Raw genomic sequence first — 23,258 nt, forward strand, 5'->3', positions numbered from 1 at the left:
CTCATTTAAAATAGCCACAGGTCTTCCTCCCACTGCCACTCCTGCAGCATGCCTGTCCTTTTCGGCTGACTGATTTTCCTCTGTAGTCTTTATGCATTCATCATTGTCCAGCATCCTAATTTCCTTATTTTGTTTATTAGTAAACAAAATATGGAAATATCACCCACTAAAATATGAACTTTATTTATGTGTGGAGTTTTATATGTTTTGTTTGTTGCTCCATCTCCAAAGCTTAGAACAAGGCCTAGCCCATAACAGATTCTCTGTCAACATTATTTGTGTTTAAAGTGAGTGTATGTGTAGGTTTCACACATACTAGAACCCAACAGATTCACTAGTTCCTTAGAAAACTACCTCTACATAGAGGTCATTAGCTGCACAAGGTGGAAGACAGTGAGTTACACAAGCAACTGCAAATTTTAGATGAAGAACAGATTACATGTATGGTTCTCTCACATAGTGATCATATTCGAGATGTAGAATTGTATCTCCTTGCACTACCAGGATAGGGATTATTGTTTCTGTGGATTTCTGAGTTTATAGTCCAGGAATATGTATTATTTATTATTATTACTATTATTTTAATTATATTCTTATATATATCTGTAATATGAATATTATGTGTTTTAATACATTCACTTATTTTTCCTTCTTCATGTTCTTAAAAATCTTCTCTTGTTTTATATGAATGCCATTTACCCAATTTTCTGCAATGTCAATTTGACTCTTCATTGCCAAAAGTGTAGATTTTAAAGTGCTCTAAACTTTGTATTCTGATTTTCATTTAAAAAATTATTTTCAGATATATACCTCCCCCTTTCCAATTAATATTGCTATGCTTTTGTCTTAAGAAACATTTTTAAAAATCCATATTTTTAATGTGCATGTATGGCAGGGGGATTGACCTATTTGTTTTATGTCTCTTGATCTCTATAAAAAGAAAATGCGATATGGTCTGGATTGCCAATATATGGTGGACCTGTCCTTTCCTTATCTTTATCACTCTCTCAGTGGTTATTCTGGAAAGGGAATGGTGTAGCTCTCTCATATCTCAACTCCAGAAGTCTAGCTACTCAGCCCATCTCAGCATAATTTCTATGCATAATCAAGATGGATTTAATTGGCTGTGGAAGTGGTTCCCAAACTTGCCATTCTCATATTACAGGGAAGAAATGATATGTAGTGAGTAACACGATACAAATTGTTTTGTTTTGTTTTTCCTTTTAAACAAATACTACACATGAATCATAGTAAGTAAAATCTCTGAGCCCCTGCCCTAACATTTCAACAACCAAATCTCTACCTCCTCTGTGTTTGCTATTACCTATAAGCACTGTACTGGCTATGAAACAGTTTGCCACTGCCACTTTTCTTATTCTTCTGTGAATGTTTAAAGAAAGCGAAGGTGTTGGCAGTGGGTCCTGAGTGATAGAAGTTAAGGGATGTGGCTATTTCAGAAAACCTTGCTCATGAGAGGGAAAGAAAGATGGCCAGTTTTCTGGCTGTGCAAAGCTGTGTACAGGCTTTCTTAAGAAAAGGGCAATATGTTGTAGCTATTGGTACCAGGCAAACTATGCATTTTCAGTCCAGAAGGTAGCACAAACATAAACTATGATTTAACCACTCATTTCAATTCCCTTCCCTTAGTGAAGTACAGTTTCTGCTAACTGATTTCTGTTATATGAAATTTCAATGCTATTATAAAGTATCATTATTCAAATTAAAATTAGAATTTTAATAGAAAATTGTGAAGTGGCAGATTCAGTCAACCCAACTAGTCAATGTCTCAGTGAAACCCTCATGATTAAAAAATATATGCTAATGTGTTCAAATTAAATTTTTTCTAGATATCACTCGTGGTTCTCTAAAGGTAAAATAAAATTACTAAAGCTACATGGTTTTATATTTTCCTTATAGAAGAAATTTGTTTTTTTAAAGATATTTAGTAAAAGAACATCATTAATCAAAGTTCTGTGGTTATCTTCCATCATTTTCCATCAACAATATTTGGTGAGTGTCCTCTACTAGATAACTGACACAGCAGCAGGTGTTAAAGAAAAAGAAGTAATACAAGCATTTGCTGCTCTATTCCTGATTTTTAGAATACTGAGTGTCACAAACTAACATATTTATTTTAACAAGAGAAAATACACTAGGAGAAAAAATATTTTTCCAAAATATTTATTTCACTTTACATATAGTGTCTAAGTTACATGTTATTCACTATTATAAAATAAGATACTCAAAGAGCATATATTTTGTTTTTGTACAAAATTCTCCTTTTGTGAACTTTTCTTTTTGATTTAATTTTCAAATACTTTATAGAGGTCCACCAATTCTTCTTTGAATTGTGATGTTTGCTGAGAAGAATAGGAATATTATCTCACAGTATTTCAGTTATATTTCTGTTTCTTCTGAACTGTTTAATGTCATTTTTATCTCATGCCCACTTATTTTAACTATAATGCTAAATTGACAAGCAGCTACTCATTTTTTGTAGCTACAAACCAATTGTTCTAATACTTACATGTATTCTATCATTCCCCATTTTATAATTGCACTATTTTTTTCTCTTCTAAAGGGATCCATCCTGGAATCTGTCCCCAATTTTACAATTTTGAATGTAACTTTTATCACATATATTAGTCCTCCATTTTTCTTTTTTTTTTCTTTTTTCTATTATTTTGCTGTTTCTATTATTTCCCTGCTTTTAGTTCACTTGATATTTTGTATTCTTTCTCACTGAATGGGTTATTATCAGATTAAATAGTAACACACACACATATATATAGTTATATATTGATATGTATAGCAATATATCCATAGGCACAGATTCACAACCACACATTGTGTTAGTCTTACTCTACAAATATGTTAAACTTTAAAAAGATGTTATTAAAAATAATAAATAATTTAGAATGATCAAATCCCATAATTTTTAAACTCCTTCTTAGCAGGTTTTGCTCAAAACCTCTCTTTTTGTGGAGAATGTTATATAAGTAAAATATGGACTTCTTTTAGTCTAGGCCTTAAAACTTTCTGATGAAAGTCAACCAACTGGTTATTTTTAAAATAATTGTCATTTGAATGACTTACACATTCTACTTCCACCGAACCCAAGAATTTTAACCCACAGATGTGTTTGTCTATAGAACTATTCCCAAATTATGCAAAACTGGTTAATTTATTACCTTTAAAGTAAATCTATATCTGGAAAAATACCAGTCTAATATATGTTTGAATGTTTCCAAGTGTCTAGTTATTAAGTAGTCATCTTAATGGTCTGGATACTACAGTGGTAACTCATGGTCATGCTTCCATAAATGGCAAGTAATTTCATCTTTTACTCGTCTTTGGTGTTCTGGTTTTTATTTTTTGTTTTTGTTTCTTTCTTAATTATTTTTGTCTTAGTGGTTCCAGGATTACTAAATGTTGGTGAAATTCCACATTGCAACTAGTACTTCATCGTCTGCTAATTCCCTCCTTAAAGGAACTTACATTTATTTCCATTATTAAAAAGTAAACTTAAATTGTATTTGTATCCAAAAGAAAGAAAAACAATTTGTTTGGTAGTTTATACATTTGAAAATTATGATGACTTTCTTTGCTTTGAAATAATATATTGTCATTATAAAGTATATTTCCAATTTATAGTGTGTCTTTTTTTTTTCCTTGGGAATTTAAAATACTTTAAATAATTTGGGCTTTGCCTGATTCCCCCAGAATTGTAGAGTATGACTGATAACTGCCTTTAGAATCCCTAATAGCTAAATTACAATTATTATGCAAAGTCCTACAATAGACAGTTATATGGATTATTAAATGACTTTGCCTTTTTTGCAAACTATAATCATTTTCCTTTATTAGCTGAAGGATTTCATAATTTAAGGAAGATGAGAAACCTATAAGTCACGCTTTCAAATAAGGAACATGGATATTGCAAACATTAAATCCCCCATAAAAATGTTAAGGCATCATTAAACTAGGTTCAGATTAATACAATTCAGTCAACTCTAGATAGATATCTCCCATAATAAGCTGAAACAATACCTAGTGATCTAAGATGTAAAATATTTTACTACAGCCAATTTATAAACCTATAAAACATACAGGTATCATTCAACCTCTTTATTAATAGTGCATACCTTGTATTAAATCAAAGCCATTTTAAAGGCCCCTCCCTTTTGGCATTCCCTTCCTGGGCTGTTGCCCCTCATTCTGTGTTATCTCATTGAAGCTCATCCAAAGTGAATGACAGCATCTTTTTTACTAGAAGCAGCATAGGCAATTCCCAGCCTAGTGATACAGCTTAACTCTCTCAGAGATTTATAGACACACTTGCTATCTTCCACCTACAATATTCTATGGTTTAATGTTGATGTATTTGTTTCTCTGTAAGCAGATGTAGTTTTCTCACTTTGGAAAACTGTAATTTATTATTTTTTAGGTTTTTGCAAGTTTTTTTACATGTGAATTATAGTCACAAGAATTATAGTCACAAGAAAACATGTGAATTATAGTCACAAGAAAATTATAGTTGGGACAACTTCAGGTCTGGACTATTTTGAAGCTAGTTGGAAGAATCCTTTTTTTCACCATTTTTCCCCAGTAAGAAAGCCAAATATTTTGTATTGTCTGAATTGCCAAAAGTTTTAATAAATTACCTACTCTAATTATCTATTATCACATAACAACCCCAAGACAATGGTTTAACAACACCCAAACAGCAACAATGGTAATTATCCTCACAAATCTGCAACTGGGGCAAGATTCTCTGGGCTAACTCATCTCTGCTCTATTAAGCATCAGCTAGTCCAAGGTTAGAAACTAGAATCACCTTAAGATTTGCTGACACATTGGGTCTCTAGTCAGGTGCTTTCAGGGAAGCCAGATTCATACATGTTGACTCATGGCTCCCAAAACTGATTCCCAGGGAGGCACACATGGGACATTTGAGAACAGATAACATAGGAACAGATGGGAGCTCTAGCACCTTTCCCAACCTGGTCTCCTAAGTCCTATCTATTACTTCCACCTTATTCCGTTTTTTAAAAGAGAGTCAATAAGGGCAATTCACAATCATGGGGAGGGGAATTAGATTTAACCTTTTGATGGAAGAAGTGTCAAAAATGTGTGAACATGTTTTAAAACTGTCACATCATAAAAAAGGAAATTAATCCAGTAGTTTTAAATATCACTCTGGAAATAATCAGGTGTGCATTTCTAAAGTTGCTTCACAGACACTGCACTTAAAATGTAAATTTTTTTAATGTAAAACTGTTTTTTTCCAGGTTGAGGTAAATTGAAAAACAAAATTGCAATATGATGGGTTAATATACATATATATTGTAAAATGATTACCACAATCAAACTGCAACCAATTAACACATCTATCACCTCACATAGTTATCTTTTGTGTGTTTGTCTGTACAAGAATGTTTGTTTGCATTGCCATGTTCCACTGATTCCTTATAATGAGGTGCATTATCCCAAATCATCCTGACAAAAAAAAATCAAGGTACAATAAATAAAATTTAAAAATATATATGAGCATTAGTATCCTTAACAGGAATTTTGAACTCTGAAACATCACAGACACATATGCTTGGATTAAGCTATTAAAAAAGTTTCCTACCATTTTGACATTAAGAGTTCTTGCGTATAACATGAGTCAATATGTTGTTTTTCATACAAAATCATTCCAAAAGAATCTTTCTTAAAGTAGGAAAATAATTCTAAAGAATGAAGACTAAATCTCTAAAACTGAGATTATCCAAGAGAATGAGGGAAAAAAATTAAGGTATAATGATTAAACTGGTATGTATTTACATATAAACATATACATATAATGTCATTGAATATTGAGACTATAAAAGATTAATAAAATCCTTGTAAATAGTTTTTTATTATTTTTTAATCATTGTAAATAGTTGACTAAAAATATTATATCACTGAATTTTCTAACATAACATCACACAATAAGAGTTTATTTCCCATTTACTTAGCAATCTAACCTGAATGTCCCTAGTTGACAGAAAGCTTTCCTAAACTTGTGATATTAGTCCCAGTCATAAGAGGACTGGGCCTTATTACATGGAGGCTACCATGAACTTCATTAGCAAATTATCCCATTTGCCAGAGCTTCAAGATGTATACTTGGTGATCTACCCTTTGTATGTTAGGAAAGGTGGCACATGGTACAGATTTCTAGGAAGCAATCAGTGGTTTTGCCAGTTGGTCAGAGACCAGTATAAAGTAAAACTGGAAGACAGTGACAAGGAAGACTAGAGAAAAAAAATGTATGAATGGATCTCTTAGAGAGGGCATAAAATATACATATCTTTGTGTATCATGTCACTGCCCATCAGAGTGCATCCACCAAGGAAAAGTCGCTATACAACCAGATGGACAGGATGATCTGTCCTGCAGATATCGACTTGCGCCTTTTCTTGGCCATCTTTGTGCTTACAAAATGGATCCAGGATAACGTGGTCACAGTGGCATGGATGGAAGCAATGCATGGGCTTATATGGACTCTGTCTCCATCTAGCTGATTAAGTATGTCACTTCCAATCAGCCAGGATTAGGAAAGGAGCCTCTGCTCCAGATATAGCAGCACTTCTTTGGGGGCTGAGTGGGTGGATAACAGGAAACAAGTTAAATGCTGGCATCCAGATTCTGCTCTTCCAGGATTCTATCACTGGGCTGATAGTGAGAAGCACAGTTTCATGGCAACATCCCTACTGCCAATTCTGACCTATACAGCACAGTCACAGTTAGCTCTCAAGTTGTCTATGCCTCCTCCCCTCCTCAGCAGAGGAAATTCCTCTGAATAGTTCCAAGCAACACAGTCAGACAGTGGGTTTTTGGGCCAACCTGCCATATCAGTTCTAACTCCCCTATCTTTATGACTGTTCTGAGCTCCTTTATATTCTATCATACAGTGTGTTATTATTTCCACTTCTTTTACTGTAGTGTATCAAGGCCAGCTTCCAGGGAACAGCAAAGCTACATGGATGAGCTCTAGGTGTGGCTCCTATAATGTGGAATCATGACTCATGGTGAGGAACACCATGTCAATGAATTCTCCCTTTTGCAGGCTCATGTTCTGTGTCACCTGTCCCCCCATTTGCCTACCACACTCCACTCAAGCTCTTCTTCCACCTTGGCCCCCAGGTTCTTGCCAATGCATGTTAACCAGCACCTGTAGCATTGCTTGTACTCTCAGTTTAACTTCCTGGAGACCTAAACTTAGTTATCAGTGATTCGGCTGAGGTTAGGTCTAGACCGTGACTTGAAATGCAATGAGGTCAGCAGCAGTGGTACTTAGGTCCAGAGGGTAAACAGCTGATTTTTGAAGGAAATTGTCCTCAAAGAAATCTGGGAAGGCCCCAAATGTTTGTCTAATACAATATTTCTTTAAGGACAATAAGGTCTTCAAGGTTATATATACTCAGCAACCAGCTTTTACTTTTTCTTTTTCTTTCCCTGGCATGTATGGATCTCTCTATGCACTAAAAACAACTGATCTTTTTTGTATAAAGAGCCATGTAAGTGAATTTGTGAGGATTACCCTTCTTAGCAAAGACTACAAGCAGAGGCAGAATTTTTCATCATCAGACCAAATAAAAAATGGCACTTACAGGCAAGGAACTTAACTTCTTACGGCTAAAATTATAAGTAAAATAAGTAGTATGAGTAATAAATAATACCAAGATGTAAGCAAGAACTCACTGAATTACTGGAAAGGCACTTTCAAAATTAAATTCATGCATTTCTACTAAATTGTGAACTTTCACAAATTTATAAATTCAGCACTATATTAACTATGTGAAATATAACTACATATTTCATTCAAAAGAAATAAATAAAATAAAGGTCACTTGAGGTCTATGGGATGGTAGCTTAATAAAATTATTAAGCAGAGTTTATTCGGCAAGGCTAACTGCATAGCAATGCATCAATAAATTATAGTGAGTGCTATTCCATGTAATAAAGAAAAAGGTTTAATATATAGTTTTGGTTGTTTGTATCTTGTCACAATACAAGATACAAAGATACAAACAACCAAAAAGGAAAACTATATATTTGAAAACACAGCTGTGGCTTTTATTCAGTCATTTCATATCTCTAAAAGAATTATTTTTTTAATTGCATACAAAGGGTAAATTTAATATCATGTAAATATCCGAAACTGACTAATACAATAAATCCCCTAGGATTACATGTCTGCTAAACAGATTTTCGTCTCTTTCCAAAAACATTATTGATCAATTTAGCCATTGATTTAGATCCACTGGGTCTTCTCTTTTCTTTGAGTTTGAAGTTTGTCAGGATGTCCTTGATAATTCTGATAAACATCATTTCCACCTCCAGAGATTGCTCTGCTGCAGACAATTCACAGAACTGGCATCGGTTATCCAATGCCAGTTTTTGCCCTTCTTCCCAGCCAACCTCTCGTATGTGACAGAGATCTTGCTTGTTACCAACCAAAAGCACTGCTGATTCCACAGCTCTGAAATACAGAACAGAACTCTGGAATGATTATTTTACATCTCTTTTTTTTTTTCTCATTAAGCAGGTTTATATCAAAATGAATTATGACCTCCCCCCAAAAAAGTACTGTGAATGTATGTGTTCCTTATAGTCATATGTATGTGCATGACACATCCCCATTTACTTACAAAAACTATTTTATATAGAATGTAATGTGTGACACTGTAGCAGCAAGAATCTTAAAGCAGAGGATCTGCATTAATATAAACCTATTTTTGAATTCTGGCTCTGTTTACTAATAAGGCATGATTGTTACTTTTCCCACTTTCAGTTTTCCTGTGTGTAAAACAATAATAAAATAGCAGTCATTACATAGAATTCTTATAGAGATTAAACTAAATGATATATATAAAAATATCTAGTACAGTGACAGGCAACAAAAGATGCTTACCAAATATTATTTTTCATTTCCTTACCAGTTGAAAGAGAAGGACTAACTAATGTCTCTTTACTGAACAGTAACTGTACTTGAACAATTTAGATATAATTTTCCCAAGGAAAATATTATTCAATACTCACTGCTGTTTGTTCTTTGTTAATATCCATTATACTATACTCTAGAGAAAAATGTTATGATCTCATGACCTTGTACAATTTTTCTATGTATTTAAGAAATATGCTTCTTTGTTAAGATAATTTCTTTAGCAAATATCAATATATTCTCCTTGGTTATAGTGGCACATTTCTAAAACAGAGTTTCATTTGAAGGCTGTCATAAGACAACTCGTCCTCAAATGCCACGGAACTCTGACAAGTTATCTACTTTAGAGGAAAAATGGATAAATGCAGTCTTCAACTCAATCTGAAGAGATGTTGTCTTTAGATTCTGTTCAAAGTTGGTTTCATTTCCAAGATGGTGTGAGTGGTGAGGGAAAAAAGCACTGTATGTGTTAGACTTTGAGGGTATTAATATCTTTTTCTATATAGTTTATAAAATTATTATTAATGGGGAAGATGAAGTGAAATATTTTGAAGTATGAGTCACAGATATCAGATGCAACTTTATAAAACAGGCATATATTTTTGCTACTCGAGTCTATCTACAGATTGAGAACTGGAAATGCTCTAAAAATTATGTAGTATTTCAAGAAAATTGCCTGAAAAATGTCAAATATAGGTGTTTTTATTTTTAGGTTTTTCAATATTCGTAAGGGATTCTTTTGATTTGGAGGAATAGCAAAGGAATTTTATTACTATCTCTTACCTAAGTCATGCTGCTTAAATATGAGGCCATTTAATGCTTAAAACAATTTATTTCAGAAAAAAAAAAAAACAAAACAAAAAACAAAACCTGTAATATTAGAGGAAATCAGAGCTGTGAGGTACCTTAGCAAAATCACATCCTTTTCCCCTACCATGTTTCCAATAGTTTTATAATCAGAAAAATTAGGTCTAGAGATTAAAGTGGTTTACCTAAAGTCAATCAGATATAAACAAGAATTTACATCAATTGACTCCAGGGAAATACCCTTTATCAATTATCATCTCATAGTTTCTTGATAATTAATATTTAAAATAGATATAAAAACACATATACAAATTTTCAGTACTAGCATTGTGTTTGTGCTTCCCATATTAGAATGTTATTTCAGACTCTAAGGGCAACTCTGATCAAGAGCACAAAGAATCCTTTATATCAGCATGTTGAATAAAAATACATATTTTAAATCCGAAAGGCTAAAGCAAAAAATAAGAAAATTAAGCGGGAAATTGATAGGGTTAAACTTATATCTACTAATGCAAGAATGGTTTAAGGCACAGTTATGTCTTCCTTCATAGTTACTTGTGTCAAAACCATTAACAATGGGAAATCATTGATCAGCTCCTTATTTTTGGAGGTGAAACAGAGAAAAATGTATTCTCCTACTCAGAATTTGTAATGGCTTGATTATTCAGTCTATTTTGCTTTGATAGATTGAACAACCCAATGACTAGGAATTGGATGCCAACTGTAATAAATTTGGATTTATTTAGTATCCTTAACATTTTTGTGGGAATGAAAAGGAAAGGTTGGAAAGTGAACTGTCTTGTGTACAGAGGACCATTATTTTGCAAGTGAGTGTCATGTTAACAATAGAAGCTGTCTTGTAAAATAGCCATTTACTCAGAGCAAGTAACTGTTTATGTCAGCCAGGATATAAAGTATTCTCATCTTATTCCTTTTACTACATGTGTAACTCCTGTGGAATGGAAGGTGAATTGTTCAGGGCTGTTAAATTTTGTAATTGGAAGGCTGTATTAAACTCTTCCTAATGATGCTTATAGCTATATGATGATTTACTAAAAAGAACGGAGAGAGGAATGAAGAATATCTTACCTTTTACAATGACTAGTTTGAGGCTCTCGAATTCTGTAGATCAGTGCTTTTGCAAAAGCAAATGAGGACCTGTCACTGATGTCATACACAATAACAAACCCATCTGCCCAATGCAGCTCACTTGTGAGGGAAAATTTTGCTTTCTGTGGCTGAAAATGAATCAAGCAAATTGAAATTGGTGAACTATTCCATGTGTATTTTATACTTTAGACAATTAATTAATGGAAACCCATTTCACCTAAAAGAAACTTCTTAAAAAGATGTATTTGTTTGTTTGTTTATGAGAGACACAGAGAGAGAGGCAGAGACATAGGCAGTGGGAGAAGCAGGCTCCAAGCAGGGAACCCGATGCGGGACTTGATCCCAGGTACCAGGGATCATGACTTGAGCCAAAAGCAGGTGCTCAACCGCTGAGTCACCCAGGTGTCACTAAAAGAGACTTTAATAAGCTGAAGACTGATATTTTCTCAAAGGTAGTTTCCTTGGTTCTCTTCCTTGTCACTCTTTCTTTAATTAAAAGTGATTAAATTTTTAAAATACAGAGGAAGTATAATAAATTTTTATCTATCTCACTTTTCACTAAAAAAAATAAAAAATAATTTATTTTAACTTATTTGTGTTTGAATAGACAAAGGAATTTGTACAAAAATCTACCTTACTCATGGTTTATTGACAGTGGATGGTTACAAATTCAACTTGATGAAAATATAAACTCAACTGAAAAGCCATTAAACTATTAACTTCTAATAGCTATATACTGCGACCTCCTAGAAATATAAATGAGCCTAATATTGCTATTTCAAAGATATTTGTACTATAACATTTTTGTCAAAACTCTATGGAAAAGCTAGATAATGGAATTTATAATATTAAAAATAATCTTGGGATCCCTGGGTGGCGCAGCGGTTTGGCGCCTGCCTTTGGCCCAGGGCGTGATCCTGGAGACCCGGGATCGAATCCCACGTCGGGCTCCCGGTGCATGGAGCCTGCTTCTCCCTCTGCCTGTGTCTCTGCCTCTCTCTCTCTGTGACTATCATACATTAAAAAAAAAATTTATAAAAAAAAAATAAAATAATCTTAAATTTTAAATTTTAATTAGAATTGGAAATAAATTTCGGTTTTAAGACTGGCAACTTTAGGGATCCCTGGGTGGCGCAGCGGTTTGGCGCCTGCCTTTGGCCCAGGGCGCGATCCTGGAGACCCGGGATCGAATCCCACATTGGGCTCCCGGTGCATGGAGCCTGCTTCTCCCTCTGCCTGTGTCTCTGCCTCTCTCTCTCTCTGTGACTATCATAAAATAAAATTTAAAAAAAAAAAGATTTAAGACTGGCAACTTTATTTACATTTACTCTTACCCAATCTTCTTCAAATCATGACTGAAAAAATAAAATTATATCTGTTTTACTTACTTGAGAACAGGGGTCATATATTTCTAGATTCAGTTGCTTCCCTTCCAAATACAAATGCTTACTATAGATAGATTCTGCAAAAAATAAATAAATAAATAAATAAATAAACAAATAAATAAATAAATAAATAAATAAAAATTTAAAAATGTATATATTCATTGTCGATATGGAAATACTCCAGAATTTTTCTTAAAAAATTAGCATATATTTGGATCACAGTCTCGCAAATTCAACTAGTCATCTTCTAGGAGAATACTACAGTGGCTTTTTAAAATTATTAGTGGTTAAATACATGTATTTGTTATATTTGCTCATATGTTTCTTACAAATAAACTTTATCACCATATCTATTCAACTACATGCTATTGTGCTTATATACATATCTTCTGTCCTATAACTATGGATAAGGTATCTATGTTTCTTTCTAAGGCCAATCTATTCATTATGAACTGGTTGCCCTTTACTACTGATGTACATAAAGACATTACCCCATCAATTCTACCTCTCTCTTCTGAATCATAAGTTGTTCCTCTTCACTATATCATTACTAATAGCTGAATTTCTCCAAACTTAACAATCCTTTAGATCCCCTCAACCTCTACAGTAATTGCCCTATTTCTCTGCTGGTCTTTTTGTATCTACAACCCCTGTGTCCAATTTTTCTCCCCCAAGTTCTTTGAGTTATTCCAATCAAGCTTTAGCTCAAATAACTGTTCTTATCAAGGTTACAATTTTAGATTCACTGACTAATTCTATATCTTGATCTTACTCACCTCAGTAGCATTACTATAATCAATCACTCCTGCCTCCTTAAAATGTTTCCTTCCCACGGCTTTCAAGGCAACATACTCCCATGATTTTTTCTTTATTCCTTGTTGTTCAGTATTAATCTTTTTTTTATTTTTCCCATCATGTATTCTCACACTTCAAACATAGGTCCAGTTTATGGATCTCTTCTCTATCTATACTCCCTTTTTAATCTCATCCAGAGTTTTATAAAACAATTAGCGTTGATGGACCCAATTTATACCTGTAGTCTAGACCCCTTCCTTGAACTTCAGATGCAAACAACTACTGCTATTGTACATCTCCCTTTGGACACCCAATAGACATCTCAACCTGAACATACTTAAAACTGAAACCCCAATTTCCCTGAAAAGACTATCTTCCACAATTTTCCATTTCATTAAGTGACATATTGATAACTCAAGTTGATCAGGTTAACAGCTTTTAGTCATCCTTGATCCTGTCTTTCTCTTACCTCCCATATTTATCCTATTAAAAATTCCTTTTTCATTCTCTTTAAAGTATATTTTGAGTTTGTTTCTTATCTTCTCCGTTATTAACACATCATTATTTTTGTTTAGATTATTACCAAACTTCCTAATTCAGCTCTCTGCTTTACCCTCTCCTAACTCCCTTATCGTGCATACTCTATTCTCAACACAGGAGCAAAAGTGAACTTTGTAGCCAAATCCATATCACTTGTCTGATCAAATCTCTCCAGTGGCTCCCCATCTCACTTGAATAAATCAAAGCCTTTAAAATGCCTGAGAATGGCCCACATTGTCTAGTCCTCCATGACTTCTCTGGCTATTCTTCCTCAAATTATTTGTACTCAAACTACACCATCCTCCATACCATTCCTCACCTCTTCCAGAAATTTCCTGCCTCAGAATTTCGGTAATTATTCCTCCTGCGAGGAATGTAATCCTCCAGATATTTTCATGGCTCAGTTTTTACCACCAGCATGTGTCTGTTCAACCCTAATTATCCAATTTTAAGTGGTCAAATAGTATAATAGTGCCATTCCCCCATGATGTTTTCTTTTTCTTCATAGCATCTATCATCATGTGATATAACTTATACTTATTTTTTTTAATGGACAGTTCCTTTGGAATATAAATCTTATGGAGGCCTGGATAATCATTGTTTTCATTCATTGCTATAGCTTTTTTACCTAGAAGAGTACATGAGACATTGTAGGTACTCAATAAATATTTGTTAAATGAATAAAGGCCTATCTTTCTGTAACTTTTCCTCAGGGTTTAATAAAAGGCCTACTTCTCTCCAAACTGGCACACTGACAAAAAATCATGCCCCATTCAAGCAATGTAGCACATAGTTAAAGACATGTAGCAAGCTTTTTGGGAGCCAGCTTCAGAGGGTTAGGGATGAATTTTAAAATCCTTTGAGGTTACATTTAATGAAACTATAACAAGTTTCATTAAGCCTTAAAGTCTATTTTCAGACAGTTCCTTCTAACTTCATAGATTTACCACTGATTGTGAATCATAAAAGTTCCTTTTAGACATTTAAAAATATCTACTCAAAACTCAAAAACTGCCCGCAGGGGTCACTAACTCTTAACTTTTTAGAATTTTATTATTTTCCCTTTCTGATCTTCATTTACAAAATGGAGTCATTTTTTTGCTAGTTTGTTCTCATGCAAGGATGACCTTTTGTTCATTCGGTTGTCTTTTCAAAATTTCTCTCTCTCTCTTCTTTTTTAATGGATATGTACCAGCCAGAATTGTGTGCACTTAATTTGTTTATAAAACTACTTCTTATAAAAGATTAAGGGGATTTGTTGTTATTATTTTTGGGTGTGGTTTTATGTTATGTTTTGTTATTCTGAAACATTTTCTCCTGCCTGGCTCCTACTTTGTTTTATATTGACTTTTCTGGCTGAAGTGTTTGACCTGAGAAATAAAGCAATAAGAATTTCTCTTTCTATGTATTTCTTCTTTCTTTAAACAGTTTCCATGAACTTACTCTAAAATGTTCACTATGTCATATGGACTGAAATAGTATATTAGAAACATGTAGAAAGCAACACAATGCAATACTTTAAAGTTACTTCCTAAAATTCTCCAATAATGCTACCTCATGAATGGAGGCTAATTTTTTTTTTGTGAAGGGAGTTATTTCTCATCGAAAAACACACTGGCAATGATAACTTCCTATTACTCTAAGTAGAAATTATTGAAAAAAAATCATTCCCCTTTCTTCTAACTCTCATATGTTTTTTTAGACATCTATTGTTCTTGTTTAAAAAACAAAGAGCAAAAGACTTTTCCCCCATGCCTTAAATCAGTTGAGATATTAGTACCATTATATTGATTAATTGCTGAGCCAAAAATATACTCAAAACTCTGCCAAAATTCTTCACTTTTTATTAATGCCCCACTGTGGTATTTCCCATATGTTATGCTAATTCTGATCAAAATAAATTTAGAGCAGAGTTAGTAAAATGATTTTAAGATCATATTAAGGTGCTCTGGCACCTGTTTTAGAATTTCTGTGAAACTTAGTTAAGCAACCTAGATAATTACAATCTAATAATCTATAATTATAAAATTGTCCCGTTATTTTCACACAGTTTTACAATTAACATAAGCTTTATTTTGTCGTTCTAGTGCTTTTATAATTAATTTGTCCTTATCTTTTAACAGATGTTTATTTAATTTCAGAAACATTTTATAGTTTACAAAAATATTCATACATGCTTTATAATATTGGCAGGAGGAGAATCTCAGTTTTAATGTTCTAATTTTAGCCTGAAACAAACTGACTTTCTAATCCATCTTACCTAACATCAAGTTGGGTGAATTTTATCATAAAAGAACATTCAAGTACCTATTTTGGCATTTCCAACCAGAATCTGAATAAATAAGTTGCTTAAAAGTGCAACATTGGAAAATTCTATCAAAATGCTTCAGTGATCTTAACTGTAGTTTAATTAAAATGCTGACATTTTATTTTTTTATTTTTATTTATTTTTTTTAAATGCTGACATTTTAAAGGTGAAAAAGTCTCGAGTGGTGACTTACCGAAATTAGAGGCATATTCTCCAATGAATCGTTTGGTAAGAAACCTTACTGTAAGGGCTGCAAAACAAACATGCTGGACTTAGGGTCTCTTCTGTTTTGCGACACAGATAACTTAGCTATGTACATGAAGTTTTATCTTTCAGTTCAAAAATTACCAAGCATTAATGCAGACCTTAAAGCTTTATTAAATTCTAGTCTAAATAATAATCAGCAAGATTTTCACTGTACAACCATAAAGATTAAAAGACTAGAAAGAAAGTGATCTGTGTATTCAAATCACGACGTAATTAATTCATGAATGCAAACAGGTAAAGCAGCTTGCCTTATTTAACAGAAACAGAGCTCTCATTAGGTTTGAAACTCAAGAACTATATCATCTCTTTATATTCTTTATTGTATTAAATCTGGTTCCAAGGTGCTGTGTGCTAATAATGACAAAGACAAGATCAAGCTTTTACAGTTGTTTGTGAGGATATTGGGACTTCAAAATCCAGGAAACCAGAAAAAGGATCTCTATGGTCAGTTGCAGCTCCTGGGTCTGGCCAGCTGTATGGTTCATGAAGTTCAGGTAGCTCTTTGGTGGCATCCTGGCCACCATCATAATGGAACCAAAAATAAATTCCAGTAAAATAAAACAAAACCATGGCTTTCAAAATCAGGGCACCTGTTGCTCAGTCCCCAGGCACCTATAAAGCCATGCCTGTCCTAAGTTTTCTCACTTCAATAATACTGCATTTAAAACGTAATCCACCAAAAAAAATTAAAATTAATAAAATAAAAATAAAAAATAATCCACAGTCGTACATGGATGGCTCAGGCAATTAAGCGTCTGACTTCAGGTCATGATCTTGGGGTCCTGGGATTGAGCCCCGTGTCAGGCTCTACACTCAGTGGAGAGTCTACTTGTCCCCCTTCCTCTCCCTTTGCTCCTACCCCTGCTCATGCTCTCTCTCAAATAAAATAAAATAAAATAATAAAATAAAATAAAAATCTTTAAAAAAAAATACAGAGGTCTCCATTAATTCTTCTCTGCCCTTAGTCTCAGAGCAGAAGAATCAGTTCAAGACTATTGTTTTGCCACTAGTGGATGTGAGGGCAGGTGTAGTTGGGACAATGAAGGAGGAATTTACTATTATTCCAAAGAATTTTTAAAAAGCATAAATTAATACTTCAGTTATCTTCCTCAAACTGTTTATAAATTCTATAAATATACAGTTAATTGCATTATTACTCATAAAAATGAAAAGTCTTAATGAAAAATAGCATTATATACCTATATCTATGAGATCAATATATTTCTCACTCTTTTTGCATTCTGAACCATGCCATAGGCAACAACGTAACTCACCAGATTTGCCTGTTCCTTCACCACCCAAGACAGCAAGCTTCACATCATTCATCTTGTCTTTCTGCTCCTGTCTTCTGGAGCTATACTGACTTGAGCCCAGCATGTGCTTTTAAACTACTTTTTAATAATGCTGCTATCATTTCTCTAAGGCCAACTCCGCCCCACACTCTTACCGTCCAATAATAACTTTATAAATGTTTTCCTGGAGTCTTTTTAAATATATTCCATTAAAAAAAAAACACTGCAGTTACTATTTAGACATAAAGTCAATAGTTCTTAAGTCAATAGTTAAGAATTTCACAGAAATTTTGCAGAATTTCTTAACTAAGCTAAGAAAGCTTAGCCCCCAAGCCTCTATTTTTATGTACACAGAATCTACTTTTCTCTAGGACCTAGAAAAATGATTTCTCTTAGAAAGTTTTTAGAGAATGAATATACATTCTTGTAAACCTACTTAAGATTGGATCAGTTTTGATTTTTCTCCTAATACCTGAGCCTACAGCTTCTTGGGCTTCTCCTGTGAAAGACAAAGGGAATAAGCAAACTTGGTCATGAATAGAAATGAGAGAAGGAGGAGGATGGCTTTTCATATGTATTACTTTAGGGTTGACAGCAGGGCACATAAATACCCAGCCCATGTTTCCAAGTCTTGGGAGGCTCTCAATGAAATATATGGATGGACACTACAGGGTTTTACCCTTCCAATATCTTTCTTAAAAAGCAATCTCTCTGTCTCTCTCTCTCTCTTAAATTTTATGCCAATAGAAAACAGTAAGGTTTCTGAGAAAAAAAATAAAGCAAGCAGCTGTATGTTGCTTAAAGAACAATAAACAAAAATCTATCATGTTCACTTCTATAACACTTTATAATTAGGAAAAAAATCAAAAAAGGAATAATACCTGGAAGGGGTATTGTGATATAATTCATTCCTGCTATGACATAAAGATGTAAATTTAATATGCAAAATGATGAGTCTTTCATATTTCTGTTAACCATTTTCCCCTAATACAAATCGCCACATTATTTTTTTCCCTTTCTCTCTCCCCATTTGTAAAAGCATATATTGGAAGGTTGAGAAAAGAGTACAACAACAAATACAAGAATTCAACTTTGTGTACTAGATTTTGATGCCCAGGTTAAGGGAATTTCATTTCTAAGCTGGGTTGATCACAGGTATAATATGCTTTTTAAAAATGCATGTATTTAACCAACATTGAGTAACTGCCACTTTTTATTGAAGCTGTGTTGAGTTTATACAAGATCAACAATTAAATAAAGAATTCTTCTGCATTAATAAGTCTATAGTCTACTAAAATGAAAACTGAAACAATTTGAATGGCAATAAACATGACATATCTAAAATAGGGCTCTAACCAAAGGCTGTGGAAAGCAAAGCAGTGAATGGAAAGGTCTTCAAAAAGTAGGTAAAGCTTAAAACATGAGCAGAACCCTACAGAGGAAAGAAAGAGTGATTAGGGGTTAGGAAGATGTGTCTATTCCAAAAAAAAAAAAAAGGAATTAGACACTGCAAAGAGAAAAAAAAAAGGCAAGAGAAAGTATGGCAAATTTATGAGATCAACAAAGTAACAGCTGAAACAAATTTTTCCTTTCATTACAAATTATTTTAAAAATTAAAAATAAGCTATGTTCTCTCTTTAAACCATGCACCTATATTAAAAGTAACAGGCAATTATTTTTCTATTAAGGAAGTGTACCAGCTGATTTACTATAATATGGAATCGAATCTTTTCCCCTGTATTTGGAGAAATTCTATTTTTATCTTCTTAAAAAAGTTCTGATCACTGTCTTTAGGAAGTTTAGTATACCTACTGATAGAAAGGAAAAGCTTAACTTCATAGCATACATGATATTGAAAATAATATATAGATGGTTATCGAAATACCTGTGTTCTTACACCATATCCTCCTCCTCCTCACTTCCACTGAATTCCAAAAATAAATATAGTAAAAAAAGCAGTCTAGTGTTGGAATAGAGTGAAGCTATAAACCTGAATGGAGAGAACATAATTATGTACATACTTTTCTAAAAAACAGAATTTTTATATATTTTTTGGCCTCAGGTAAAGGATGCTAAAATATTATATTCTGATAGACATATTACTTCTACTATCTAGAATCCTCTCACAACCAAAACAAAATTATTTTATTACTTTATTCATTTATTGAATGAACAAAAATTTATTGTTTACTATCGGTCTGGCACTATTTTCAGTGTTAGAGACATATTAATGAACAAAGTAGGTTCTGCTCGTAGGAGATGGACATTAAATATTAAAAAATAAGAAACTACATATCAGGTGGTCATTAATGCTATAATTTTATCTGTTTAATACTTATTTCTCTGAGGTCAGGTTAACCACCCCTTCTTAGCTAATATTTCCCTGTAATTTCTGTGAGAATAGATGCAGAATTTCTCCACCAAAAGTTTCAGATTCACAAGAGTGGAGTGATTTAAAAAAAAATCTCCAAAGAGAAAGAATATCTATTTTGTTCCATTATACTATTCTAGAACCTTGAAAAGATGGGCTACTTCCATGTCATTTTCTGTGTCTATCATAATCTAAACCAGACATGAATGGCGTACATAAACAAACAGAAAACAAAGAAATACAAGGTTAAGGGGTACTAGTGAGGCTTAGTGGTTGTTTCTACTTTTGGCTCAGGTCATGATCCTGGGGTCCTGGAATGGAGTCCTGCATTGGCAGAGGGAGAAGCAGGCTCCCTCTGGGAGCTTCTCCCTCTGCCTAGGTCTCTGCCTCTCTCTCTCTCTGGATCTCTCACGAATAAATAAATAAATAAATCTTTTCTTAAAAAAAATACAATGCTAACTAATATAAACCCTAGTTCCTAAGTATACTAGCAAATCAAATCCAGAAATGTTATTTTAAGAGCCAAGTGTCATGAGCTAGTAGAATTTATTCTAAGAATGACAATGAAACAACAGGAAATTTGGTAGAATATTCCAGTACATTACCAAGATAAAGGAGAAAAAAAAATGCATGAATAACATGCGTCCAAAAGCATTACATGAAATTTAATAGCCACTTAAAATAAACAGAGGTGCCTGAGTGACTCAGTCAGTTAAGGATCTGACTCTTTTTTTTTTCAAGATTTTTTTAAAAAATAATCGAGCATGGGGCAGGGAGGAGCAAAGAGAGAGGAAGAGGATTAAGGATGGATATGAGGCTCAATCCCATAACCCTGAGATCATGATGTGAGCTGAAAACAAGGGCTAGCCCCTTAACAGACTGTGCAACCCAGCAGCCCCAAGCATCCGACTCTTGATTTGAGCTCAGGTCATGATCTCAAGGTTAACAGATAGAGCTCTGTGGCAGGCTCCCACTCAGTGTGGAGTCAACTTGTCCTTCCCCCTCTCTTCTTTGCTTCTCTTTCCCTCACAACCCTCTCACTCACAAGCTTGTGCTCTCTCTCAAATAAATAAAATCTTTAAAAAATAAAATACTTTGTAATCCAGATTTCTTAACTTGATTAAGGTTATTTTTTAATCCAAATATCAGAAAATAACAAATACCTATAGAATTATTACTCTTATATTCCTTATAAAAGTATTTTGTCTGTTAATTTTAGCTCAGAATTTGGTGGTCCTATTCAACACAATGAGGAGAAAAAATAGCACATATGAAAATGGGGAGATAAATGTTAATGATCTACAAATGTTATTTTTCATTAACTATATTATCTACATTATTGGCATACATAAAAACATTCAGTAAGACAGTCAACAAAAGGTAAACATAAAATTACATAAAAATAGTAATTCCAAGTAATAAAAATAGCAACTAACATGTTTAACACAGTGTATAACATATAATTTATAAAATGTTTTCCAGATATACTACATTTAATCCTCTGAGAAACTTCAGCTAAGTATATTATTAACATACTATAATAGAAACCCAGTCCTTTTCACAAAGGAAAATAAAAAGAAATAAAAAGAATAAAACTAAAAAGGAATGTATAATATTTATCTGATGAATTCTCAGGTTATTGATGTTTATAAAATTACTTGGACAAACATAAACACAAAGACCCAATGTTGTAATTACTACCAAATCAATCTAAAAGTAAAATGCAAGGATAATTAAAATACCAACATAAATGGTTTAATTGAATGTAGAAAGCTTATTTGGAAAAGAAAATATGCAAGAATAACTGAGAAATTTTTAGATAAAAGAGTGACAAAATATCTTTCATGAACCAAATAATACTAAAAATAATTAAATACTATTTTATTAGAATGGGATTGATATGGTCACTAATTTGATTATAGAAACTGAGTACACAGAAATTTATTATGAATATAATGTTTTTAATATGTGTTATCTTTAAGTTGTGTTGATGCTATTAGAAAAAAATCATAGAATAATGTTATGTGTTTACCTTATACCATGCAGAAAAATAAGTTGTGACTATTAAAAATCTTAGTGTGAAAATTAAACTGAAAAAAGTTTACATAATCTGAAATATATATTTAGCAATCTTCCAAATAAGTGTGGGGAGGGAAAAGTCTTCAGAAAAAAACCCACAGATATACAGAAAAATATACACAGAAAAAAACAATCTAATGATGTCATAATTGGTCTTCAAATGTTGGTTATTTAGTCCCATGGGATTATTGACCAACATGTGTGAATTTGTAGATTTATTAATAGCAAAATAAATATTTAGATACAAATGGATTCTTTTCATCAGAATTGAGGTATTTGTTTCACCTCAATATACATCATGTAACTGAAGGAAATAAAGTTCTAGCAGAAAACAAATGTTTTTAAAATTGAATTACTTCTGGATCCTTTTATGTGATAATATGGAAATTTTTCATGAAAGAGTAGCTTTTTTTAAAAGAAGAAAATGGTATTCTTCTAATCTCACAAAGCACATGTTTTCAAACAGCTAACAGATTTAAACTACATTGAGTGTTCAGGTGTTTTCACATTATGTTGGGGTTAGGTAAGCAATCTAGGGGAAAAATTTACAGAAAAAAAAAGATCATTTCATTGCTAAGCTCTATCTCTCTTCTGTTCCAAAAGCACTTTATGCCATGTATCACAGATAGCGTTCTCAGCCAGAGATTAGAAGCAATTTCTGTGTAATCACAGATCCTCCAAATCTGTTGCAAAGAAATTATTCAAACCTGGACATTTACCTAACCAAATGATGAAGCTGTTGCACTTGTGGCTACTTATACAAAATCTCTATTACTATTAATAGTGACTAGCACACAAAAAACTTCTATTAGTTCACAATCCAATACTTTTTTGGCTATAATGTATGTATCCTAGAACTGATAATTGCTTAGTTCATCAATGTATATTGTAGCAGTTTATTCATTACATTTTCCTACATAAATTCCTTTTTGGTATATGTGATTCCTTTAATGGATTGGCTATTTATCTGAACCAGTATATGAAACAGGTTGCTATGTAACAAAATGACTCCCACATTATTTGATCTGGGAAGCCTATTTTTAGAGTCTACACCTATTTATGGTTACAGTTCTTGGCATATAGCCTCTTGAGTGTCTTTGCTTAAAATTTAACAAATCATATCTGAATACCAAACACTAACCTAGTCTACAAACTGCAACTAATCTTGGTTTATCTTTGTTTATCTTTTCTTTTCCCTCTCCTCCCCTTTCTGCCCCGACCCCCCCCCCCCCGGCCCGGTGTAAATGTGTCTCTTGTTTGCTTGCTTTCTTCCTTTATTTTTGGCTGCTTTTAGGAGTTTTTAGTGCTTTTCTTTATCAGCAGTGTT

The 23,258-nt window shown here is 33.1% G+C and overlaps 1 protein-coding gene across 1 annotated transcript; it reads right to left on the minus strand.

The window, feature by feature from the left end:
- Positions 1-7,836: 7,836 nt before the first annotated feature.
- Positions 7,837-17,552, minus strand: RERGL (RERG like). The gene is made up of 5 exons (XM_055318853.1): positions 17,464-17,552; positions 16,116-16,172; positions 12,283-12,356; positions 10,874-11,022; positions 7,837-8,515 (listed from the first exon to the last, which is right to left on the minus strand). Exons 1-5 carry the CDS (start codon positions 17,513-17,515, stop codon positions 8,233-8,235), a joined length of 615 nt encoding a protein of 204 aa, XP_055174828.1. The 5' UTR covers positions 17,516-17,552; the 3' UTR covers positions 7,837-8,232.
- Between the last annotated feature and the right edge of the window lie 5,706 nt (positions 17,553-23,258).

The sequence above is a fragment of the Nyctereutes procyonoides genome, unplaced genomic scaffold (assembly GCF_905146905.1).
Source record: "Nyctereutes procyonoides isolate TBG_1078 unplaced genomic scaffold, NYPRO_anot_genome, whole genome shotgun sequence".
NCBI lineage: Eukaryota > Metazoa > Chordata > Mammalia > Carnivora > Canidae > Nyctereutes > Nyctereutes procyonoides.